This window comes from Archocentrus centrarchus, chromosome 15, assembly GCF_007364275.1.
Source record: "Archocentrus centrarchus isolate MPI-CPG fArcCen1 chromosome 15, fArcCen1, whole genome shotgun sequence".
Taxonomy (NCBI): Eukaryota; Metazoa; Chordata; class Actinopteri; order Cichliformes; family Cichlidae; genus Archocentrus; species Archocentrus centrarchus.
In genome coordinates this window covers 25,029,175-25,056,499 of record NC_044360.1, presented here as the reverse complement: position 1 = coordinate 25,056,499, position 27,325 = coordinate 25,029,175, and the positions used below count along the sequence as shown (strand labels likewise).

General features: G+C 41.9%; 1 protein-coding gene across 1 annotated transcript; it reads left to right on the top strand.

Annotated features, from left to right (window-relative positions):
- The first annotated feature begins 538 nt into the window (after positions 1-538).
- Positions 539-24,978, top strand: LOC115793360 (heparan-alpha-glucosaminide N-acetyltransferase). The gene is given in 20 exon segments (XM_075074425.1): positions 539-629; positions 827-921; positions 3,071-3,192; positions 4,067-4,116; positions 4,119-4,180; positions 5,888-5,982; positions 6,097-6,163; positions 8,654-8,669; positions 8,672-8,735; positions 11,659-11,735; positions 12,799-12,829; positions 12,927-13,087; positions 16,057-16,169; positions 16,459-16,580; positions 17,197-17,320; positions 17,418-17,504; positions 19,228-19,305; positions 22,200-22,270; positions 23,310-23,422; positions 23,908-24,978. Coding segments are annotated over 20 exon segments (1,812 nt in total). The 5' UTR covers positions 539-547; the 3' UTR covers positions 24,090-24,978.
- The last annotated feature ends 2,347 nt before the right edge of the window (positions 24,979-27,325 follow it).

Sequence of the window (27,325 nt, the reverse complement as noted above, 5' to 3'; positions counted from 1 at the left end):
GATCTTTGCTCAAGTGGACATGAGATTTGAAAGGAAGGTCGGCTCTTCAGCTGGCTGGAGTTCATGTCAAAGGTTAACGGCCTGCCCCTGTTAGACTCCCCCGGTGAACTCATCTGTCACTGCGAGCGCTCAGGGGAATGAAGTGGTTAATGGAATGAAAACAGGGAGAGGATGTGACAAGAAATCAGCATTTAACAGCTGACTGGACTTGGAAATGAAGTGTTTTAGTTATCTGTAATTTGGAAAAAAGCCATTAGATTGGAGTGAAATGGAGAGTGTCTGCTGACTACAGCACTAATACACAAATACAAATACATACCTGTAACCTTTTTAAACCTGTGAGCTGATTATTAGTCTGGCTTTACCTAGCATCCTTTATGTCAAACCATGACAGCCCATAATGATTATATATGATCCTAAAAGTATGCATCAAAAAGCACATAAAATAGGAACTACTAATCATGCATGCATACTGCCCTTTGACCGAGTGTTATATTGTGAGAGCTATAAAGATGAGCAGTAGACAAGGCCGTTCACAAGTAGAAACATGGAGTCCAGGACGCTGCTACACGCAAGTCTAACTTTGTTAATTCTCGTTGTCAGCGGCATTGGAGGACACATCGAAAATGGTGAGGAGGGTGGGGATCACACTGGTGACCAGTCTTAAAAGGCTTATATATAAAAATGTGCCTTTAGTAGCAGCAAAATGTTCTCAGTGTTATGCTCATGGTGGTGATTAGAAGCAGCCTTCTGTTATCTGGTGTTTATGATGGCTGAGAGGACTTGTGTCCCTGCTGTAAATCAGTGCTGTTTTAAATTTACGCAGGCCCCCCTCTGAAAATGGATGAGGCTTTGCTCACATTTCATAACCAGCTGACTGAAGAAGTGTATGTTTCCTATACATCAGATTACTGCTACAAGGTAACTAATATCCACTCTCACAGTTTTCATGCAAACTGATCTTAGCGAACGTACATATACAGTGAAGGTAAACATTGTAATTCGTCGTCAAGTTGTGGTCAAATTTCCCATAAGCAAAATATGTTGCTCTCTTTCTTTTGTTATAAAATGAGCTTCATTGTCTCTGAGGGGAGTTGGCTGTGGACACGGTGCTGCAGTGTTACTGCTTGAAAAAAACTAATTATGAAAGGCATCAGGAAACGTAAAGGGAAGTTCATAAAAAAAATCAACAGACATCTGAATACGCGTAAAACCAGATAAGCATGCATGACAGCATTTTAAAAAGAGGTTTAAAACCTCGAGAAGGCATAAAGAGAGAAATATGTAGTGCTTTAAGTCCAAGTATGTTCAATTCCACAAGGAATTTAACAATGCTGTTCGGCAGCATAATGGAGGCTGGAACAAAGCATTGCTTCAGACCCCTTGTTTTGGACTTTGGCACCTTGAGTCTTCTTCCTCCTGTCAGAGGTTTGTCTCCTGAGATGAGAGGCCTAGACTGCTCTGTATGGACTTGTTACCTTCATTTCCAAGCCTGCTTTTTCAGTGCTTTGTTGATTGCCATTCCATGCCGTAATTTCATATTAATGAAGCTCTCCATACAACCTTGATCTCCTTGAAAAAGTAAAGTTTTTGCTGCAGTCTTACCACAGTGGGTGTTTCCCAACTTAGATTATCTATGCAGAAACCTGCTTGTTTGTACACAGGCTGTCTTGACTTGCAAACTGTCAGCAAATAGTTTTTACTGCTCTGCACACTGCACAGTAACCGTTACTTTTACTGTGGCAAAAGTCTTGTGCCACCCCTTATTTCTTATATTTTGCTTCCAAGGAGCCAAACTTTCTTGTAATTTTTTTAAAGTGGTCTTGAGCAATAATTCACCAGGTTTCCTTGAGGACTTTCAAAGTTTTTCTTTGACATTGGCTGCTTTTTCACTCATTTGCATCCAGTCCTTGTACCTGACCATTTTTAAAGGAATGGTTTCTTTGTTTTGCCTTTGCTATTAGCAGGCTGTCACAAAAACCAGCAAGGTGATTCCCAAAAAGCTATTAGCTGAAAACTTGACATATTTTGGCATGTTCTTAAACTGGACAAGTGGAAGTCAAAGGAAAAAGTGTCAGGCCAATATGAATCTGGCCTGACACACAACCTGAGAGATGCATCTGGCCCTTGAGTTGATCCAATGAAGCTCCATCAGAGATGGTCTCGGTGGAAGGGTGACTGTCAAGAAGTCATTCTCAAGGTATGCCAAATTACAGAAGACCTGGACTGAAAATCAGTGGCAACAGGTCTGATGGAGTAATGAATCCATCCATCCATTCTCTTCCGCTTATCCTCTTCAGGGTCGCAGGGGCAGCTGGAGCCTATCCCAGGCCTTCCAGCTGTGAGGCAACAGTGCTAACCACTGCACCACTGTGCTGCCAAGAGATGAATCCAAATTTGAAATATTTGGCTATATATTATAAAGTCACCATCAATATGTACAGAGGAGGTAAGGAGAGAGGAGTGTCTGCAGCCATCTGTAAAACATAGTGGAGGCTCTGTCATGGTTTGAGCTACATTTCAGCCAGTGGTGTTGGAGATCTTGTCAAAAGTCATGGAATTATGAATGCAGAAAAATACCATCAGATTTTGATCCACCATGCAACACCATCTGGAAATGGCAGTGGCTTCATTTTTCAGCATGACAATGATGCCAAACACACTGCCAATGCAGTAAATGCATAGCTGGATAAATAAACATACAGAGGAACACTATCAGTCATGGATTGGCCTCCCTAGAGCCCAGACCTCAACATTATTAAAGCAATGTGGGATCATCGTGACTGAGAACTGAACAAAAGGCAGCCAACATCCAAAGAAGAGCTTTAAAATGTCCTTCAAGAAGCCTGAGAACTATTCCTGAAAGAAATGAGAAGAAAGCTGCCTCGGAGAGTAAAGGTGGTCACACTAAATATTGACTTTGAAGCTCATTGGAATGTTTTTTTGCCTTTTGCATGTTTCACTACTATCACTGCACCTATTTCCCCATTCACAAAGCAAAATATAAAGATATGCTTATTAATTTTTATTAAGTTAATGCTTGGCTTATTTATTTATTTTTACTTTTCAGTGTTTGCACCAAGAGTTGGTCACAGTGAAACCCAACAATAATAATGCATCTGCAATAATCAGCACCAAATTTACACTGACAGTTCAAGTGGAATCACAAACCAGGACTGCAACTTTTTGCAGGTAACAAATGAAATATTTAATCAAGTTGGTACTTAAAACAAATAAAATGCAAACTGTTCCTGGTTTACTTTGTTCAGGGTGCCTATGGAAATGCATTGCTCTTGTCTCAAGACATAATACAGTGTACTGACATCTGATGATTGCATCAGCAGCCTGTGAAATTATTTACAGGGCTGGGGGAGTAACCCTGACCCGTTTTCAGGACCTGAGTTATGCCCTCCCTTAAACCACGTCACAGTGTATTGATCCCAGGCCATTTTGGGGTTAATAAGACTTGACATTCTAATATTGATGAAAAGGGCTCATTAAAGCTTGAAAGTCACATATCCTGCAGAAGAATCAGCTGGGATGTTAAACGGTTAGGACAGTTCTAATACATTTAAACAGCCAGAATCTCCCACACACGGGGGAGGGTGGGGGTAAATCTTTCTATTTTGGGGGTCACCTGTAAAAGATGGTGCCAGGGATTTCTTTGCAACATGAAAAAGCCTTTGTGCTTTTTTTAATGCCCTTTCAATGGCTGGGTCTTCTTAAATCAATGCTGAGGTCTCTAACCAGACTGTGCTGCTATTGATTTACTTTTCCCCATTTGAAAAGAACACTCCAAGTGATAGCTAGTATGTCATCTCAACAGTGGATCAATATGAGCGAGTATTGCATGTCTTTTTTGGGGGGCCTGAAACTGGAGATGGTGACGTTAGAAGGATATACTTTAAGCCTTCAGGCACTAGATGGTGCTCTAGAGCTTTATAGATACAGATTGGGAAGCTGTAGCTCTTGAGGAAAGCACAGCATGCCTTTTAAAGAAAATAGTTTAATGGGGCATCGAATTAAAGCGTATAAAACTGTGAATATTTCACTATTTTGCATGCAGATGGAGTCAGACATATGAGGAAGGTGGTCATTACTCTGTTTGGATTTACACACAGAAGCCAATAATCACAGCGGCTCTCACAGTGTGGATAAAAAGCCACGCAATGCCTACCTGGCGTAAGTACAACAGCACCACTGAAAACTATGAGGATGAATTCCATGTTTGAATCACTGACTGACACCGTTGGGATTTGGTTGTGATGGGACAGTGACAAAATAGGTACCTGTGGGGCAAACTCAGGCCAAAGCCTTTGATCCATTAATTGAGTCAGCAAAGAGGAGGACCACTTCTTTTGTCCACATCTACTGAGCAGCAGTTCTCATCCTCCTCTTGGGACATGATGCGTATTGATCAGATCAGACATGCTTTCTTGAAAAGGGATAAAAGAAAAGCTTTTCTGCTTGTTTTGAAGGCCTGCTTCTGACTCGTGCAGCATTGTGGGTAATACATTAGGGAGTGTGGAAGGATTAGGGCGTAATGGGATTTTGAAAGCGCCTCTCTCCATAATGCACACTCTACTTAACAATATTGCAGATTATGTTGTAGATCAGACTTTTAAGGCCAAGTAGCCATTATCTGTTATGGTCAGTGTGACTGCACCTCTCACAGTATGATGAGCTTCCATTAGCTCCACAGACCGGTGATTATACAAACTCCCCATAGGACTTGCTCATCTTAAGTAAAGGTCTGGTCAGCAGCTCAAGAAAGGTATGAGATGCCCTACTAGGGAATTTTAAAGTTTACTTCAGTGTCTGAGATTGATTGGCCACAGTGCTACATGAGGTCATGTCTTTAAGTATGTGTTCTTGTACAACTACTATCAGATGTAGCCTTTAATCATGTTAGTACTGTATTCTCTATCACACCACAGACCACAAGTCACCTGCTGAGCCCTTAATTCTTACAAAGAAATCCACAGTATCGACTTCTATTAAGTGTTTGTTCGACTTTTATACATCAATGAACTGAAATTAATTCAGTTGTTTCAGTTTCTATTTATACCACCAGTTACTGATGGGGCGAGCATGTCTGTGGCAGAGCTCTAATGTTGTTAAACTTCATGCTCTGAGAGCTTTGTGGTGTTTTTATGAATGGATACAGGAGATGGCATGACTTTTACAAGGAGATCGAGTGGCTGCTCTTTGTTTAGGGTGGATGTCCTGGTGTGGATTCAGTTCAGCTAAAAATGGTTTCTTTTGTTTGTTCTTCCACTGCCGGTACTGTACTCTCCCGTGCTTTGACGCAAGAAGACCGTATTGACATCTCAGAGGCCTGCGTAGTTTCATAATCAGTAGTACAGCTGTAAAATGTCTCATTTTTTAGCAGAAAAGAGAGTAAATATGTTATCCAAACCCTTAGATCTCAGAGCTCAGAACAGAATATCAGTTTTTGTAGCAAATACAGTCTATCTAGGTCATGGTGTTTGTGCCCTCTTGCATTATAAAACCTCAAGTTGACCCTGCTCCTATCTGTGCTGGCCTCTGGCAGTCTGGCAGAGTCTTTGTTTTCTCATCCTTGTTCCAGCGCAGCCTTACATTTTCCTTTTCGCATGCCTGCAGGGTTAGATTACCCGAAGTGATTGCTCCTCGGCGGTTCGACCGAGGCTTTTTCATTAGGTTCTTGTTTGTCACTTGAGGGATCCCCTTTGACACTGGTTGACTGACAGAGAGCCACACGGGAATCCATAGGCGAGTAAAGCGGACAGTTTGACTGGCAGTCAGCTCTTTTGTCTCTACTCAGATCCTGTTCTGATAGAGATGTGCTCTGTAAAGCTCCTGACAGAGAATGGTACAAAATGATTTCACAGTTTCCATTTGTAAGCCTTTCCTTTTCCCTTTTTTTTCAGCTATTTTAGTGGCAGCACTCCTGCTGGCTGTAATCGCTCTATTATTCGTTGTGATACCCTATATCTGCAGGTACATGTGTGTTTTTTTACATCATCTACAAGAATCCTGCACTGATTGCTCTTCCATCAGGACCAGGCAGCCTAAAGTTGTTGGTGGGGTTTTTTTGGTGTTTTTTTTTTTCAGGAGGCGTTGTACATCTAAATTTATAAAGACCATCTGCTGCCGAGACCCACAGCACTCAGAAGATAATGTAAGTACAATGCTGCTTCTAATGATTACATTATGTTAGGTTTTTTTTTATAACACAGATGATAATTTGGTGAACAATTCAAAACATTTCCATGAAATCATTATCAGTTTAAAGGAAACAGCTAATTCTTTTTGAAATATCCTTTCTTTGCTACTGTTCTTAAAATGCAAAATGTAAAGTAACTACACAATCTTTTCATGCAGAAAAAAATAGATTTCCTTTGCATGTTCACCCCCCCCCCCCCCCCCCCCCCCCCCCCCCCCCCCCTTCCCTTTCTGGTAATCAAATATTGTTTGAGCCAACAGTTAAAAACTCCATCGTTTTCATTGGCCAGCTATGCGGCCCGAGATGCATCCTAAAATTGCTCTGAGACTCCAGTCATCAAGCCGTTTGGGAGACACTAATGGAATGATTGATACAAATGTTAGCAGAGCCAGTTACACAGCAGACTTACATGGATGCGATACAGTGTTGTATCCGTCCAATCATCATGCTTTATGGCAAGAGCTGCCGTGTACTTTTGGTGAACATGAATAGATCCGCTCATTCTTCTAAGCAAGATGTCTCTGGCTTCCATATGCTGTCTGGTTGGCACGCAAATCCATCATGACATATTAGTGCGGGTGTCTTCCTGCTCTGGCTCTTTAAACTGCTGGCATGAAGGCCAGCATGTCAGGCTAATCCAACTGAGAGGGCAACAGGCCAGAGTCATCGAAATGTTGCCTTCACACAGTGAGAGGGGGGGGAAAAGACTCAGGGCGGAGGGAATTTGAGGAGTTCTGACTGAGTTAGCAGGGGGCCTTGGATTTTGTCAGTATTTTTACATCTCACAACAATTCTTCAATTATGTTTGCTACCTGTAGCTACACATAAAAGGCCAAATGTGTTGCATTTGTGTACAGTGCTGTGCAAAAGTGTTGCGCCACTCCTCGTTTCTTTATATTTTGCTTCCAGGAGCCAGACATTGGCTGCTTTTTCCACTCATTTCAGTCCCGCCTTGTACCTGACCATTTTCAGAGGAATGTTTTTTTGTTTGCTACACTACTAACACTGACCTATGGCCTATAGGCTTCTAAATCAAGGGATGACCATATTTGTGTCTACACATAACAGATGACTTAACAAACAAATTTTACCTTTGTTACTAGAAGCCTGTCACAAAAACCAACAACACTTATTTGTTCCAATTTCTTTTGTTGAATCCACAAAAAATGCTAAAGATAACACATTTTGACAGGCATAAAATGAGATTTTTGCACCTCCAAAGTGATTCTCCAAGAGCTATTAGCTGGAAACTCTGCATGGTGTTCAGTATGTCCATAAAGGTTTTGAAGCAGCTGGACAAGTGGAGGATATAGATAGTTCTTTTTGGGCTACCTACAGCATATGAACAGTATCCGAAAGCTGTGCCCTTAAGAAATGGTTAAAAAAAAAAAAAAAATCCAGAAAAAAAATGATACAGGACCAGAAAGATGCATCTTTCCATCTCAGTTTAAGGCTGGCTGCCTAGAAGCCATTTTCAAGGAAGAGAACGGGGAGACAAGGATGAGCTATTCCAGATTATACAATAACTGGACTGAAAATCAGGCCCTATGGAGTGATGAATCCACAGTAGAAGATTTTGGTCCAAATTGTCATCAATATGTATGGAAGAGGTACAACAGTGAGTGTCTACAGCCATCTGTAAAACATGGTGGAGGCTTTGTCATGGTTCAGGGCTGCATTTCTGTCAGTGGTGTTGGAGATCTTGTCAAAGTTGATGGAATTATGAATGCAGAAAAATCCCATCAGATTTGGATCCCCATCCATCTGGAAAGTGTGTAATTGGCAACAACTTCATTTTTCATCATGACAACGATCCCAAACACACTGCCAATGCAGTAAACACACAGCTGGATAGAAAAACACTATAGAACACTATCAGTCATGGATTGGCCTCCCCAGAGCCCGGACCTCAGCATTATTGAAGCAGTGTGGGATCATCCTGACAGAGAACTGAACAAAAGGGCAGCCAACATCCAAGAAGAGCTTTGAATGTCCTTCAAGAAGCCTGGAGAACTATTCCTGAAGACTACTTAAAGAAATGATGAGAAAGCTGCTTGACAGAGATCAGACTGTACTGAAGAATAAAGGTGGTCACATCAAATATTGACTGTCAAGCTCATTGGAATTGTATGAACTTTGTTTTCACCCTATATACTGTATTTCCATGCATGTTTGCCCATTCATAAGTCACTGCACCTATATCCCATTGTCCTAAGCAAAATATAGAGAAGGAGGGATGACTTTAGCACATACTGTATTGTTTGTTTTGGTTGTACTATTTTATATCCAGTATTACTCTTAACAACACATGTTAATTTGGCCAGGAACTACTTATATTGAGTTAAAAGCACTGATACTTGTCAAATAACCTTAAATGACCCACACTGGTGTTTGTCCAAGTGAGTGTTGACATCGGTTTTTTTCTCCATGCTGCTGTTTCTACAGGACGAAGCAAATGCTAGTGAACGGCGCACAGCACCATTAAAGCTAAACCAACACGTCTGCTCTCCCTGGATACTTTCCGAGGGTATGTAACACCATCAACAAACCATCGTCTTTATCGCTCTATCACCACATGAGCTCGTTCACATGCTAATTCGTTTTAGAGAAGTTTGAGGCATCATGAAGATCTACAGGCCTGACATAATGAATAATTACAGGGGTCACAGTCTGGCCACATGCTCCTTCAAGCTTTTGTTATCAGGCGTATAGCTTTGGGCATGGTTTCTGATAGCAGTGTGCGTCGGGTTTGGAACAGTGTGTTTCTGTTGGACAGGAGTGATGCATGTGATTGAATCTGGGCTCCCTGCTCGCCTTAATTGTGGCCTAGGGGTAGACACAAAGCACGCCTCTCTGGAAACAGGATGCTGGTGTGGCTTTGACCTCCCCCTCGCCAAATAATTGATGTAATAATACAGTCAACATATCAGCACACATCCACCCAGCAATAGATCTCCTGCCAAACTGAAGAGCGAGAGGAAATCCAGCAGCACACAGGCAGCGTCCAGCAGACAATTGGCATCTTCTCCATCTGTGGTTTCCTTTTGGATGGGGAGCCAGCTGAAAATGATGGAGCATATGCGGGGGACAGAAAATACAACACACTGTTATTTAGTTTGGGGAGCTCAAATGGTGGAGTGCATTTTCAGAATCTGTAAGAGTTCAAGGGAAGGATACATTTCAGTTTTATTTCCCTTCATTTCCACTTCCTGCCTCAGCCCTCCTCAATCTCGTTAGCTGAAATGTCACTCTGGGGTTACAGGTGCATATGTCCTGACTTGTAATACCGGAAACTCTCCTACCTGGCGTCACACTTCATCAAACCGTGACTCAGCTCTCAAGATTAACGCTTCGCATGGCTCCTCAGACCCATGACTTATGATCCATACCCTGATAAGTAACAGCTTTCCACAGAGAACAGACACATCAGTCATCTGCCATAAATGCTGAGACCTTTCTGAAAGGCAAACGGCTTTTCTTCCCAGCTGAAAGCTTTTCTGATCATTGCTCAGACTCTCCTGACATGATATACAGAGAACTGTGGCGGTATGGTTGCGCGTTAATTTTCTAAAAGGATTTGGGATTTTAATCTTGTGCCGCACATGCTAAAAGCCTTTAGCCAGTTTCGTCACTGTTGAAAATCACACTGTTCAGTAGTTAGCGCGGCATACAACTGACGGAACAACTATTACAGCGAAACCGAGAATTGTGAGCTGCATTTAACACCAGCCGACTCATTCTGTGTCTTATTTTGACTGAGATCCAAGTTTTCCTTCAGACTGGGTTTCAGATATGCTCTGATGTTTGGCCACAAAAAAGAACCTTGGCTTTTCAACTGAGTTGTAATCTATTATGACTAGATTGGGTGTCCATGTACTTGATATGGCCAGCACCAGTGGGTAACTCAATACTGTGCAGCGATAGACTGCAGTCATCCATTAGCACATGGGGGAAAGTACTAAGCTGATACTCTAATTGGTAATGCATGTACAATGATTCAAATCAAAGAAGTCCATAAGTGTCTATCAGTGAGTCATAACCAGCTGTCAGTGCTGCGACAAAGAACAGGTCTCCCTGTAATCTGTTAGCTATAAATCATCCCTGCTGATTCCCAGAAATGAATTAAGTCTATTACTGAAGTGGCAAATGTTCACTGCAGAGCTTCACAGGGATATTAACAACTTAAACTTGATTAGGAACCACAAAAAAGTCTGCTGTGCGTCAACCTGCACATTATTAACTTGATGCAACACAAAACAAAGAGTTCTTATTGTACGGCCGTATTAATTAAGCACTCGTCGTAATTAGCAGCCTCCACTGTCACAGATATGTGGCATATGTAATGTAATGGAGGTCTCATTCCCAGTCAGACAGCAGGGTATTTTAATTAAAAAGATGGCCAATAATCTGGGATATAACAGGCAGTTTTCACAGGGTCTCATCAGGCTAGTGATTTAACCTTTGTCTTTGTTGCCATGACACTAATGGATAGGTTCATCAAAATTTACATGATAGCCCCTGTGTGTGTGTGTGTGTGTGTGTGTGTGTGTGTGTGTGTGTGTGTGTGTGTGTGTGTGGGCACGCGTGCATGTGAAGAGAGAGGGAGGAAGAGAGCATGGACCATGCAGCGGGGTTTACTCTGCTTTAATAGCCCTTTTGAGATGATAGTGACCGATTAAAATCTTGTATCAGCAGGTTGGGCCTGAAAGAGCAGTAATGGCTTTCGGTGGGCAGCTCTTAATTGAATCTAGGCAGAAAAACAAGAGGAGGCAGAGGCAGATACAGTGCACCTTATCAGACAGGCTGTTTCTTAGAGGTTGTCCTAAATGTTGTTATGGCTCTTAAAAACCCCCTTATGATTTTTCCACTCGTTTTGATTACACTGAACACACGAAAGCATAAATTCATGTATTACAGATGGTGAAAAGATTCAGCCTGGCTCAGAGCATTGCATTACCCTGGCAAGTTTGTGTTGTGTAATGGCCCTCCGCCCAGTTTCTGACATGCACGCAAACACCTTTTTCCCTCCAGTGTCTGATTCAGTGAAGCACTCCATCACGTGCCCTGTGTTTCAGCAGCCTCGGCCAGTGCTAAACTATAAAGTGTATCATATATTAGACGCAAAGTCTTTAGTCAGCACTCCTGCTTGAGGAGATCCAGAGGACAAGCGTTCATTTCCTGAGTGATTCATAATGCTTAGATTGCATTACCTTGCATTTGGAGGGAGACTGAATAAAAGCCCCTCCTCTGTTCTCTTTAACTTTAATTCAGAAGTTAATATTTAATCATATTCAAGGAGGATTACAGTGGAATTGGTCCAAAGGCATAGGTATTAGAACTTTATTATGCTTTTTCATGTTTTTACATGTATTTTTATTGACAGTTTTGCGATCTCACCCACATTTTCTACATTTATTCTTTACTCTATACCCACTGTATTACCTTTCTAGGTTTTCCCTGACGGTGATGGTGTTTGTGAACTATGGTGGAGGAGGCTACTGGTTCTTTGAACATGCACCTTGGAACGGTTAAGTACAAGACGTACATGAATTCCCAAAATGAAAACCAAACGAGTTGCTCGTCCGCTACCAAACCCGCGCACAGCCTGATAATGCAGCGATCGCCTGATCTTCAGTGGCAAAATCCTCCCCACAGTTTCTGACCTGTTGTCACTAATTATGATAAATATAGTTGAGAATAAACGCAGGGTGCCATTCCTCATACAATCCAAATCAAAAAGCATGATCCATAGATGTTTATTGTTTATTAACAGCCAGGGAGGACAAGAGGAGGAGGATTTAAATGACAGCTGGAAGGGGGGGGGGGGGGGGGGGGGGGGTGGGGGGGGGGGGGGGGGGAGGGGGGGGGGGGGGGGGGGGGGGGGGGGGGGGGGGGGGGGGGGGGGAGGGGGGGGGGGGGGGGGGGGGGGGGGGGGGGGGGGGGGGGGGGGGGGGGGGGGGGGGGGGGGGGGGGGGGGGGGGGGGGGGGGGGGGGGGGGGGGGGGGGGGGGGGGGGGGGGGGGGGGGGGGGGGGGGGCGGGGGGATGTAACACTTCTCTGTTATGATGGCCAATATCGAGGTACACTTAACAGAGGCACCTCTGGGTGCAGAAGAGAGTTTTAGGATGTCCTATTCCTGGGTCAGAAAATATTTTTAAAAAAAAGCAAATATGTCACCATTTGTTTTCTTCTAAAATTCATATCATTGTTTATATGGTGTTCTCAATTTAAACTTGTAATAGCCTTTTGCCACATGTACAATGGTGCATTGATTTCAGAGGTGGATTGATTAATCTTCTCCTGGCTGGAGGACTGCTGCTGTCACAGGAGTGTAAATATTTATTAATCACACCTTTTCAAAATGGAAAGTTAATGAGAGAAGCAGCACTTTAAGGATGGAGCATTGTTCTTAATTCATCTGGTTGTCGTATGTATGTGTGTGTGTGTGTGTGTGTGTGTGTGTGTGTGTGTGTGTGTGTGTGTGTGTGTGTGTGTGTGTGTGTGTGTGGAGGGGAAGAACTGTAAACTCTCTATAAGGTATGTGTTGGTCTGTTGATATTAATTTACTTTATGCTTCTGAATCTGCTGCAGGTCTAACTGTGGCAGATCTTGTCATGCCATGGTAAGTTTGGACAGCATATTTTGAGTCCTTTACTGCTTTTCTTCTTCATACAGTTCACATGTGTGTTTGAATACCATAATCCTGTTATGTCTCCCAGGTTTGTGTTTATAATTGGGACTTCAGTGGTTTTGGCTTTCAATTCCATGCAGAAGAGAGGAGTTAGCCGCCTGCAGCTGCTGCGAAAAATCACCTGGAGAACAGTCGTCCTCTTGATGCTCGGCTTCTGCTTTCTCAACTACTCTCCCAGAGACGGACCGCGTAGGTGCACAATATGTACTCTGACTCTCAGTGCATTTGCTGGCACATTAAGCAACATCAGATACCTTTGACACAGATTCTGTAAAATATATTTCAGTCATCGCTGCAACAGTTAGCTGTTACATTTATTTTTAGGTAAAAATAAAATGATGGCTTTAACTTTTCAAATGTGATAGCTACTTTTATTGCAGTCACGTGAATTTGTTTGTTTGTTGGTCTGCGACAGAGACATTAAATGGGTTGATCTCCTGATTTGAGCTAAAAGCCAAGCTTCAGGGCCGGGTCAGGGTTAAAGGAGGAGGATAATGCTGAAAATCCCCCATCCACCTGGGATCCAAAGGGCGCCCTTCACACATTAGCTATCTATGGTGCTAATGGACTTTCCTGGGTGGATTTCTGCTTAACTGAGTTAACAAAAATATTGTTGTTGTGTGTGCAGTCTCAAAATCCAGCACCAGGGGATGTTTAACAGAGGCAGATAGAGCAAAAACAACCGCTGTGGTAATGGACAATTACAAACAGATAGTGTTACAGCCGTCAGCTCCGTGCAGCTGCTGCAGACTCTGCTGCTGGAGCTGATCAAAACAGCACGCTGACTTTTAGCATAAACTGCAGCTTTGCCCTCTGTCTCCAAGGACGTCCGCTGCAGTTCAGTCGCAGGGCTTGATCTAATAAGAGAATGGAGTCGCATTAGCTCAGTATGCTAAACCCTTTTCAAAGTCAGAAGAGAGAAAAGAAGGTTTTAACCTTTGACACCAAATATGAGTCATTTCAAATAAATCCTGCCATGGTTAGATGTCCAAATTATGGTCAAAGCAGATTCATATTAAGACCTAAAAGATTTGCAGAAGGTGTGAGCAAAGAGCAGGGTTTTCGATTCTGTTTGCAGATTATAAAGTTGAGGTCAGGAAGCCTGATTCAGACCCCTGCTGCTGAGTTGACTTCGGAGGATGTTTGAACACTAAAAGCCAGTCATTTTGAAAAGTTCTTGGCTGACCAGTTTGACCTAGTTTTTAGTGGCTTTTTCAGTTTTGCTGACTCCCAGCAGATAATAATATTGTCGATCCATCACTGAAAGTGCTCATAGATTGGAAGCAGACAGCAGAGTTTTCAGTTAAATTATATAAAATGTCAAAAAAAGGGTGTCAGTTACACCAACGCACAAAGAAATTGATGAAATGTGGAAAACATGTGTTACAGTCTGCTGCAGTTTACCGTTACCCCATATGGAAAAGACATAAGACATTAAACTTAAAATAATGAGACTTATTATCTCATACTCGAAGACACGAAACTTTCCCATTTCGCTTTTTTTCTACTGCAACAGAATCAATAATTGATTAGTTTTTTCTAGTTATGTTGCATGACAAAGGGGACACTTCGATAAGCAAGTCTCATGCAACATACATGTACACTGCTCTTGAGTCACCCTTCATTTCTTTAAATTTTGCTTCCAAGAAGCCAGACTCTCTTTTAATTCTTTAAAGTGACCTTGAACGATACTTCTTCAGTTTTTCTTTGGACATTGGCTCCTTTGACCTGATCATTTCCAGAAGGATGTTTGTTTTTTTGGTTGTTTTTTTTTTATCAAGCCACTTTTGTTACACTTTCAACAGTGACAATCACTCTCACTGTCAGTGTCACGTGGGTGAAAATCACCTGACGTTAGTGTTGTAGGGTTAATGCTGACCAAAGACCAAATTTTATATTGTATCTTTAGGCACTTTGTTGCTAGCAACCTGTCACAAAAACACATAAATTGTTCCCATTCAGGTCATAGAGAGGTACAACAGTGAGTGTCTGCAGCCATCTGTAAAACTCTGTGGAGGCTCTGTCATGGTTTGGGGCTGCATTTCAGCCAGTGGTGTTGGAGATCTTGTCAAAATTGATGGAATTATGAATGCAGAAAGTACCATCAGAATTTGACCCCCAGTACAATACCATCTGGAAAATTTTGCAGCAGCTTCATTTTTCAGCATGACAGTGATCCCAAACACACTGCCAAATGCAGTAAAAGCAAACGTGGAGAGAGAAACACACAGTGGATCACTATCACTCATAGATTGGCCTCCCCAGGGGCCCGGATCTCAACATTACTGAAGCAGTGTGGGATCATCCTGACAGAGAACAAAACAAAAGGCAGCCAACATCCAATGAAGAGCTTTGAATGTCCTTCAAGAAGCCTGGAGAACTGTTCCTGAAGACTACTTAAAGAAATTACAAGAAAGCTGCCTCACAGAGTTCAGGCTGTGCTGAAGAATAAAGGTGGTCACACCAAATGTTGACTGTCAAGCTCATCAGAATTGTACAAACTATTTCTGCCTTATATGCTGTATTTTCATGTTTCAGTAAGTCACTGCACCTGTTTTCCATTTTCCTAGCAAAATATAAAGAAGTGAGAGGTGGCTCAAGACTTTTGCACAGCACTGTAGGAAATGATCATTTTATCAGGCGACAGAAACAGTCAGTTATCTCTGCAGGAAGGTGTCTTTAACTGAAGTGTCATTAGTAAGAGCTTGCTTTTTTCCTGTGAAAGGAAAGATTTCCGCCTCTTATTTGATTTGTCCGGATCAATGATTGGGATCTTATTGTTTTTACGGCACTTTGCGTGGCAAAGAGGTTTTCAATTAACTAATGTGTAGATTACCATCAATCTCTCAAACAGCAGCCAGCCCTATCCTTCCCAATTTGTTGTGACCGTGAGATAACTGGGAATGTTTGATTAGCTTTCAACATTCTTGACATGTTTATATCCTGAAAGCTGACACCCTTTGCATCACCTTCCTATGGAAGTAGTTGTAGCATGGAAGTAGTTGTCGAACTAGTGGCATTGGGATTGGAAGTGGCTTTGTATCTACTCTTTGTGTGAATTATAAGTTCATATGTTCTTTAAATCAGTGTCTGTTGGTCTTAAGGTGGCACGGTGCTGTTGTGAGTGTTCATGCTGTGTGTTCTTCACTGTACTCCAGTGTCCTGGTCCTGGCTGAGGATCCCAGGAGTGCTGCAGCGTCTGGGCTTCACCTACTTTGTTCTGTCTCTCCTGCAGACTTTCTGGGGCCAGAAAGAAATCCCACTGACTGCGGTGAGCAGTTCTGTCAAGTTCAATTATTTCAGTCATTACACACAGAAAAAAAAATTAAAGGAGTCCAACCGGAAACGGCACAAGACCAAGAGTCTATGGTTCCATGAGTTCTGTGCTAACTTCAGATTAGCAGAGTATACAATGGAAGTCTTCTTTAAACAATTCAAAAAAATTCAGTCCATTCATTGCCTGCGAAACTCAAACAGATTAACACTGTCATCGCTAAAGCCTCTGGCAGTTTTCTACCTAAAAGAAAAAAAAAAACTTATGTGCTTTATGTGTGATGCAGTATCATTGGTGGAACCCCGTCCAGGATATTCTCCTTTATTGGCCACAGTGGCTGATCATCATCCTGCTGGAGACTGTGTGGCTGTGCATAACTTTCCTCATGCCTGTACCCAATTGCCCCACGTAAGTCCAGCCATGGCTCCCCACTGTCACATAGCAGTTCAAGTCCAGTCTACTTATTAATGCATTGTACACTTAAGTTAAAGCATAAATTTCCTCTATCTCTCCATGCTGAGATAATCTCCAGTTGGAGCTTTTGTGCTGCAACAGTGTGAGTGTGTACCTTGTGTTGCAGGTGTTATGAACCATTGTGATTTATGGGCCTGTGGTAGATGCTTCAGAGGGCCTAATTAGCCAATCTCAGTCTGTCATGTGCAATAAGAGGAGCGGAGGCAGAGGATCCATCTTCCTCGCTCTGTGTCTTCTGCTTTTTTGTGTTTTGTTTTCATTTTTTCCTTCTCTGTGACCCTGCATGACATCAGGTTTAGAATACTGTGGGTTCAAATACTAGTACCTTTTCCCCTGGACCCTCTCTGGTTTTTGCTTTTTATTTTTTTTCTGGAATGTGAGAATGTATGGTGAAACCATTAAAAACATGAAACGCTCTTTGTTATTAGAACACTGAGTATCCTTTGCTACATCTGTGTGTTGCATTTTTATATCCTTAAACATTGTTTTCTATTTTTATTCTTATTCTATTAATAATAGTTACAACACTTATGCTCTTGTTTGATAACAGAGGGTATTTAGGAGCCGGTGGAATTGGCGATAACGGGCTTTACCCAAACTGCACAGGAGGTGCAGCAGGGTACATCGATAGGTGGATGTTTGGTGATAACATGTACAGATACCCCACATGCAAAGTAGGAATCGTCCTCATATATTGCCGTATAATCTTTCTCTTACAAACCAATGTTGATGAAATTATAAACTCTGATCTTTTTGTTTTGCCTTTTTCAGGAAATGTATCGCACCACACAGCCCTTTGACCCAGAGGGGATTCTGGGTACCATTAACTCCATTGTCATTGGATTTCTGGGGATGCAAGTAAGAACCACGTTTTTCCTGTATGATGCAACGAGTGGTACAACTTGTTTTCCAAAAAAGTTAAGATCCCGTATCACTGGCCACTTCATTAGTTACACCTTGCTAATACTGGGTTGAACCTCCTTTTACCCTTCAGAACTGCTTCAAACCAGTTAACCATTTTAGTACAGTGAACTCACTGCCACGTTCAAAAAAGCTTTACGATGGTCTGCGTGTAGCCATCAGCAGATATGTACACTGTGGTCGCAAAGAGATGAACTGATCAGCAACAATACTCAGGTTGGCTGTGAAGAAGAATGCTTAGCTGGTACTGAGCGTGCCAAGAAAATATTGCCCGCACTCTTACAGCACCATCACACTGCAGGATGGATCCATGCTTTTATGCTGTTTATGCCAAATTTTGGGGCAAAAATTATACCTGTTCACCATTAAGTTAACTAAAGTTACATGTGCCATACACAGTCATGATTTCCAGTTTTTAAACTGTGTAAAGTTAACAAGCCAAACGGTCCTGTCCTCTTCAGTGTGAACAAACATGCTGTCCTTGATTTTCACAATTAGATAAAAAAAAATTTGATTCTTGAATCAGCTGTGCTGGCAGTGTTTCTTGAACTTGATTCTGTCTTTTTGCTTTGCACTTGCATCTGTTGATACAGTGAAACTATCTTCAGTTACAGTGTTTTTTGGAAGTGTTCCTCCACAGGAGGCCCATGCTGGTGGTCATAGGGGTGCTGGAGCCTTCCCCAGCTGTCAGACTGGTGACCTGCTCAGATTGTAACCCGTCTTTCCCCCAGTATCGCAGGGCTAACACGTAGAGACAGAGAACGACTGAATTCATAGAAACTCTGATTAATCTAAAATGTGTGTCTTTAAACTGTACTTCATTCTAAATAAAAGATTTGTAAGAACACTAAAAGTACACAGCAAAACACTACAATACTTTATCTGATTTGCTTACAGGACCAGCTTTTTTTTATTCAAATAAGCCCACAACCTGAGGCTTTCCTGTCAAAAACAGAAAACAGATTGAAAATATCAGGAAATGCTCAGAACCTTCTGAAAATGTGGCTTTAAAATCCTCAATTTGACATTATGATTAGACTTAAAGTTTTAATGACTGCATTACGCAGGCAGTTAGTGATGCTAATTAGGCCTGCAGTGAGACTACATGTGACAGACGTTTTCCTGTCTCACTGTAAATGCACAGCTGCCCTCCTTTACTGACAAAATGTTGTCAGAAAGTAGGAAGGTGCTTTTGTTCGTCAGACCTGAGTCTCGTGTGGTGACAGCGTCACTTATAACCATTTGGGTTGTGGGAAGGTAACATGAAAAAGTCACCAACATTGCTCAATTCCCAGTGGGCGGTTAACTCTGAGCCCTTCAGTCAGCGAGTATTAGACGACACGCCAGGTGTCCGCTGGCCTCCTCTGTGTTGGTCCCTGCTAATGTTCTCAGCTGAAACATATTCATCATCACCAAATTAATCAGAGGGTGCGGATGACTAACACACCACATCTGGTTCGACGGGATAGGAGAAATGTGACCGCCATGTCAGGGACGTGGCATCGACAGCCACATCCCAGGCCTATTTGGTTACTCAAGGCCAAATATGCGAACACACTGGGTGTTGGTATTTATGTGGTATTTCTCATTAAAAAGATGAGTGAATGGGCTGTGGGGTCTGTACTTAATTCTGCCTTCTTTTTTTTTTTTTTTTCCACAGGCGGGGAAAATTATCATTTTCTACAGAAAGATAAATCTCCACATCCTGTGTCGATTCCTAGTGTGGACCTTCATCCTGGTACGTGAAGGTTTTAAACGCAGCTGGAAATGAGTATAAAAGTCAGTCGTTAATTTAAAACCAAGACACCCAATAACCGTCCTTCTGTGATTCACTCAGAGCTGAGCACTTTTATGGTCTCAGTGTTTTACTTCACCTTGCAGGTAAATTCTGCAGCGTGTTTTCCATCCACTTGGGTATTAGTCATACCGTAGCTGCTGAAGTCATTCATTAGCAGGACTTAGCAGAGAACATGTGGGTGATCTCAGTACAATTAAACAACATCCATGTGTGGCTGTGTTTCTGGGCAGACATGGGTATCCAGCCCCTCAGGGGGATACACACTGTCTCTCATTGCCTCTCTGTGCTTTACATGTGGCTTTGGATTGGAGGAGTTATGCATATTGCTTACAGTCTGATGCAAGCATAAAAGCATCTGAGAGTATGATCAGTTTAGGAAGCAAAGTCTCAACAAGAAGACCAACACACACGGCAGTTTTGAGGAAAGAAAAATATTAATTTGCATTCAAATCTAGAATAAAAAGTAAAGCCCATCTGAAAAGCTTTTAAGGTCATACTTGCTTGAGATTTATGCTCATTCTGGGTGGTCTCAGAACACAAAAAGAGCCAAGCTGTCTTCCATTTCATTTAGAGGGGGAATGTGTCCCTCAGGGAAAAGCCAAGTGTTACAGGAGATGGCTTGTTTTGCATTTCTAAACCTGTGACAGGAGGCTGCTAGTCTGCTCTAACAAGGCTGACAGATACGTGGAAAGGCTAGTCTCCGCTTAACTGCGCTTGCCACTGTTTTTATGTGCGCGCAGTGTGATGCCACAGAGACGTAGCTCGTTTGTGAAACGGGGTTAGGAGGAGCCTGCGTGCTGTGGAGGCAGACATCCTGAACCGCCGGCACTGTGACCTGGAGCGATGATAGAGCTGGAAGAGCTGGCTGCGTCGCACAGCCCTTGAAATCAAACTGTGCAGGACGGAAAAACTGTGGAGACTCAGTCAGAGAAGAAAAAGCACACAGAAGCAGGGATAGGCTTGTTTTAAGTTTTCTAGTTCAAGTATATTTATGTGCAGCTTTGGGTATCAGGTTCCTTCAGAGTATTATTCACATGACTGCTTTATTTATTTGACCCGTGTGTTGAAACCACATTGAAGTTTCTTGAGTTAAGAAAATCATTTATTTCATGTATCATCACAATAAATGTCATGTCACAAGGTTTTTCAAGTCAAATACATTTATTTTTGCAGTCCTGTGTATCCAAAACAGTATTTCATTGGGGTTAAAGGTCCACAGTGGCAGTGTTTTTCCATCCAGCCCATATTTTCCAAAAAGACACCAGGAAGAAAAAAAAAAACCCTCCATGTAAGAAACAGCAACAAACTCCTGCTTGTATATGTGAGAATCAATTGAAATTCTGTTGTGAGACTTTAATGTCATTAGCTTCACTCCTTAAATGATGAACCTTCATTATGTCTCCAGGTGTTGAATCTTATTGACTATCATTGTGCAGTGAGTGGCTGGAGGGAGGCGACATAAATTAGATCCATTTAGGCTTCTCCCAGAGGCGCACAGTGACAAAGGAGCCCATGCAGTCATAAATAAACATTAGCCTTTAATGTTTTTCCACTGTGTCTCATGGTTTACCAGCTGATAGATGCTGTGGATGCTGCTCAAGATTATGATGTTGGAGGTGAGATATTCTGGATCTTACAGTATTTAGTGGTGGATCAATAGAGGGACTTAAATCCTGGTTAACTGAAATAGAAAATTGCAATAGAATAGATTTTCTCACATTGCATCGGCTGGCACTGAGAGCAGACCGTTTTTATTGATTTTAGGAACAGACACAGTCCAGGAATAAAGAACGAACGCAGCATATATTCGTTCCACGATTTGTGCACGTGTATATTTGATTTGATTTTTTTAATCTCACTGGTTAAGTCTATTTTTGGTTGTATTTCTTACCAACACAGAAAGCAGAATTAGTTTTAGCGACTGGCCTGCTCTTGATATTGACTTTTCTAATATGATTTCGGCTCGAAGGGGGAGGCAGGAAGCAGGGCTGAACCGCCTTTTTGTTTCAGACATGTGCTCTTGACATTAGCCGGTTTCCTCGGTGGAGGAGAAACTTATTACTGCACCCACCCAACCACAGGGTTGGTTTTAAGCACAGGAGATCCAGAAAGTGTTGATACAGTAAACAACAGGCCACAGTTCACTGTTTTGCGATCTATGTGGCAGACTGATATTCAGAGGCAGCCATGCATCTTCCTCATAATAAACAACAGGCCCTGTTAATTAAAGTCCAACGATCAGGCTCCAGAAGTGAGAGATTGAAATTGAGCGATTGCCCCACATACCAGCCCCATCCTACATCCTGCTGCCTGGATAGCCTGGAGACTCAATCCAGCCCCAGCTAGGCTATTTCCACACCATCGATTCTGTCATCTATACACATGATGGATACCCACCTAACGAGCATGTTTGGATTCTGATCCGCTGTCCTGGGTTTCTCTGTGCAGCACAGACTCTTTCTTCATGTATCTTAAATCACATGCAGAGGGGGATAGATGAGAGTAGAAAAGCTCTCACTCTAGAGTCAAACAGATCATCATAAGTAAATAGGAACATGGAGGCATTTGGGCCTCAGTGTGTTGGACTTTGTAGATGCCTCTCGGTAGTGTGCTATTGCAGTGATGAACGCACATTCTTTCAGCTCATTGTTTTGGTGTGTTTGCAGTCCAGTGTTGTGTGTGTATAACTTAATGGTTATGTCCACCTGACTCTCAGGTTGTTGGCCGATCTGCCGGACTCGCTTGATTCTGTTGCCCCGCGTTTTTTAGCAGCCCAATGCAGATTGCTTTATCGCCCTCCATCGATTTGAAATCTGTTTCATTTCCACCCTCAGGGAATCTCTGCAGCCATCCTTTCTAAGTGCACACGAGACGGAGGATTTATACCTGTCAATAAAAACCTTTGGTAAGTGCTTCCTGACCCTCTAAATCCAGCCACTTTTCCTCACAAAAAAAAAAAGGATGGGTTTTCCAACAGACACAAATCAGGGCTGCTAAAACACGCGTTTACTTACCTCTAACGACAGCTCCGACTGTAAATAATCACCCGGGCTGTTGGGAGTGTGAGGTGGAGCCGTTATACATCCTCCCAACATGATCACTCTTCCTTACGGCCAGCAAAAAAAAAAAGAATGCTTCATCCTCCCCAGAAGCACTCACTACACTTTTTACCAGCTCCGTGTGATGGAAAGAGATCAGGCTCTGGGAAATGTAACTGTATAACCACAACACCGTCCAACTGCTCCCAAACTATTAGAAGCCTTTTTGGAAAAACAAGGCACAGCACTTTGGTAAATGTTTGTAATGATTTTGCATGAAATATGGCACAATTACCACCTCATACGGTGCATTTGTTTCCACTCTCATGTTCCCTTTTATAACATGTGAATCGTTTAAATGTTCTAGCAGGAAGAACGCCATTTCATCTGTGATGTGTAAGCAAATTCCTCAGGATGTTCCACATGGGGCATCACTTGCCATTACCTACCTGGCTTTTATAGGCAGTTCATCATGCACAGGTTATTGAGCTCCTGGGTACAAGTCCTTGCCTGGATGTCTAGAAGTAATTAACTCCAAGCTGAGTTCTTTTTGGCTCTACTTCAGCTGAGATAAAAAAAAAAAGTCAAATGCAGGGAGCTTCTCGAAAGCAGCCATTTTACATGAGATAATATTTCATCAAGCATTCTTGCACTTAGGAAGAGACATAGCTGGCTGGCACAGCTCCATGAGGCACATGCCAAAGAAGCTATAGACAAATCCAGCAAACTGCCCCACAGTTTGCAGGACAGACTCTGGGTGTTATTTATCTGCGGCAGAGGATTGATGGGCTAAGTGTGTTTACACCCTTGTTCACACCATTCTGTTAGCATTTTAGTGATGCCCAAATGTGCAGAGTTAAAAGGTTGCTGTTGCTGTAAAGTGTTGCTGATGGTCTCTTTCTTCAGGTCACTGTCCTATATCATGTGTACGGGCTGTTTCTCTTTCCTGCTGCTGGGAGGCATGTTTTTTGTCATCGATATCAAGGGCTGGTGGCGTGGACAGCCATTCATATATCCAGGTACTGTTTGTTCTTGTACTGACAGGCTATATTATAATGGTGCATTTAGTTGAAATAAAAACCGTAGAAACACTGGAACATAATTTAAAATATTGACCACAATGAAAATTGTATCTGACGGCTCATTACCTGTTCATGCAACAACGAGCATTATTTATTATTCTAATATAACAAGTGTCCTGAAAGTGTTTGATTCCTTTGTAGGGGTTGCAGTCTAGGTTTTGGTCTTGTGGTCCTCAGTCTTTTCTTCCAGTTATATTTTTTTTTATTCTTGGCCAGGCTCCCAGAGAAGAGTTCAAACTGATTAATGGAAAATGTGAGCTTATTTGGAAGCCTTTTTGGAAACCATACCCTCAATAAAGCCTTTACTTTTTGCAAATAACTTAATTCATTCATCTATTATGGAAAGTAAGGGGGGGGGGGATCCTTTAAATTGTAGAAATCCTGTTCAATAACTTGTCTTTTTTTCCCTCTTTCTTCCAAAGGGATGAACTCCATCTTTGTGTATGTTGGCCACTCTCTCCTGGGCTTCTACTTCCCTTTCAGCTGGGAAATGCGCTTCCAGGAGAGCCACTGGGAGTGGCTCTTTCAAAGCCTGTGGGGGACTGCACTGTGGGTGCTCATCGCCTACCTGCTCTACAGGAAGAAATTCTTCCTCAAAATATAAGCAGGAGAATCCATGCCTCTTCTGTACCTCATATTATCTTATATTTTCATTTGAAGGCAGCCTATTGAGCTCGTTTTCATCTTCATATTTTTTATTCATTATTTTATTTTATTAGACTTTACTAGAGTAATTATAATCCTTATTTATGTTATACTGGGCCTTGCTGCAGTTAGTCCTCCTTTCACCTTTCTTCTGATTGGCTGCCTCTTGTAAATAGTAGGTTTGAACAGCCTGTGGGTGGAGCTTCTGTGCGGACAGCCAGAGCCTGAGACGATATTAAGGCTATCCAGTCTCTCTGACACCATGCGCAGCTGATAATGGAAAAAAAACTACATAAGTTCAGTGGTTAGAGAAGTCTGAAGCCTGAGCTATTGGCACAGGGATTACATGTACATATGTTGACCTCTTAATTTAAACTTTGGTGATAAACGTCACACTAAATGTAAGGGAATTTGTGTTTGGTTGATTATTTCTTTGTTGTAACAGTGCTTCTCGGCAATAAATCTTATCCCATTGGAAAGTCTGTTTATTGCCCCTTAAATGGTACCACATTTGTAAGGAAAATGCATTTGTGGGTTGAGCAGCAGAGTTGAGTATTGAAGCACTGTTACAACAAAGAAATAATTGACCAGACACAAATTTCCTTGCTTTTTTGTGCTTAGTTTATATAATATGAGCTTCTAGCATTGTAGCAGTTTATGCATGTATGAGACAGGAAAAGAGAAATAATTATGTTTTTCTTTATAATTTACCAATAATGCTTTTAAAGATTATTAGAACATCTGTGGGAGTTTTTAAAAAAAATGGCCTGTTATTCTTGCCTTAATTAGTTTAGTTTACTTTTCATAGATGTGAACTACCCACATACATGTGTTTTTATCAAAGTAAGCTGCAGCAGTGTGAAAAGTGTGAAAATGCAAATCCATGAAACCCATTAAACCACTGTCCTGTTTCTAAAGAACATGTCTGATGGGCTGTCAGTGTGGGCAGCTAAGGATTCATTTGATGACACTTGTTTTATGCTCAGAATAGACTGATTAAATTAAATATACTGAGGTGGTACTCAACAAATTAGGCCAAGTGATTCCACTACACACCAGGACAACCATTATGAGTCTGTTGCCATGGCCACTCCTCCCGCGTTTGTGTATGCATGTCTCTGTGTGTGTGTGTGTACCATCTGCTGTCCAAGTCACAGTACTATAATAGGGGTCAAGATGTGCGCAGAGGGGTGTCGTTAATTGGGACAGCACCTTTTGCACTTACTTTTATTAGAAAAATCAGAGAAATCACACAAATTCATTTAGTCAGATGAGCCCCTCTCAAAGACCCTGAGCCCTTTACATGAGTTCTGGTTTGCATATTTAACACTCAGAGCTTCTTACTTACCGAAATGGAGTTCATTCTGAGTCATAGATTAGAGTATTTCCTCATGACTCATGGTGAAGTTGAGTGATTTACATTTACAATGTATATGTGCCATTATTGAACACACTCAGGTCAGTGTCCCTGAGCATCAGGTCAGGTGGTGCGCATCATGAAATGACCATCTAGTTAATGAAATGAAACGGCATCAAGCTCTTCTTCCCGAGTGAAATCCTATTACGCACTCCCCAGAAGCAGCGATAGCATTGTGTAATATAGTGTAGGGCTTTTGGTAATTGTCTTATGAGCAGAAGTTATTTGAATCCCAGTAGGAGCATCCAGCCTTCCTGAACTCAAGAAGACTCAGATCCTTAATTGCTTTCCAAACTACTCTGCCAGCAATGGAAATGCACCGCTGATTGGTGGAGAGATGAAAATGAAATCAATACACACTCACCGCACAGGTCTAAAGATATCTTTTGTGTTTTGCATGCGATGAGAAAGGTTTGCGTTTTAATAGAAGCATTTAGCTGACTCATTCCAAGTAACATCACGAGGAGGTTAAAACCTATTACATATCACAAGCTGCTGTTAATAAATATCTGAAGGGTCAGAATAAGAATGGAGTCTGCTTATATTTTAGTCTACTGAATCCACGCTACAGAGTTTTAAACTGGTCACTGTAGCATTGTCAGAAAAAGCTCATTGTGGTTGCAGATACCATGTCCACACCACCCCGTTTCCTTCTCTTTATTGATTCTCATTGAGCATATGTCTCTGGATACCTATAGTCTGTCATATGGAAACACTATCCCAGATAGGGTGTGCTCAGGCAGACTTCTTGGCTTCTTATATCACATGAGCTCCCTTGATACAGCAAGTACCCTTACATTTGAATGCACTGCTTAACGTGCCATTTATTATATGCATATTAACACCAATTTCATAGGTAAATATCTTGGAGTTATCCCCAAAACTAAAGAAACTGAATAAAGTTATATTTAAAGCTGATAGTTTTACAATAGTACTTTACGGTGTACATTTAAAACTTGTCCAAGACCACTAAAATAGATTATTAATACCCAATCTGGCTTTTTTAAACAACAGATTCCAGAGTCAGCTACGATGTAAGAATTAAAACTGTTCAAGCAAATATACAACCTATCTAGTTGTGTTACAATTTCATCTCTTTCTTGATTTTTTTTTGCAATTTTTTTCCCCTTCGCTGTAATCACGAATTTTAGGGCATGCCGTTTTTAAAGTCCTCTTGACACCAAGAGACTAAAAGAGGCGAGGTAAAAATGTAAGTACACTACGGAGGAGTTAATGTTTTCTCCCAGTTGGTGAAGCTTCTGAGAAAGCCCTCTTTATCTTCTGCAGCCCAGTGAGCCTTAGTGTTTTTGCTCCATGCAGAGACATTGATTGGAAAGCCACTGCTGAGTGAGTGACTGGTGTCCTGGCCTGAGGCTGCAGCAATGCATCACTCCACACTATCTCCACACTGTTCAGTCACACAGAGATCCCGCACTTAAACACACCCCTCAGCCTCTGACACACACACATTCAGACCCGAGAGGGAAAAGGTCCCACAGAGTTTAACCCCGTGATTTGGTTCTGGGACTTGGATTCAAAGACTGCAAAGGACTTCTACTCAGCTGTGAAGAGTTTATTACCCATATGGAGCATTTTGGATGCAATAAAATGTCTTCAGCAAAAAAACAAAACTCACTCCTGTTACTTCATTGGCAGGAGTTCACCAACCGGAGTCTCAAAGTGCGTTTTTTTTAACTGAATTAAATAAATTAATTAATTCAAGTTACTTTAAGATTATAAAAAAAATAAATAAAAAGGCATAATTGCAGTTATCACAC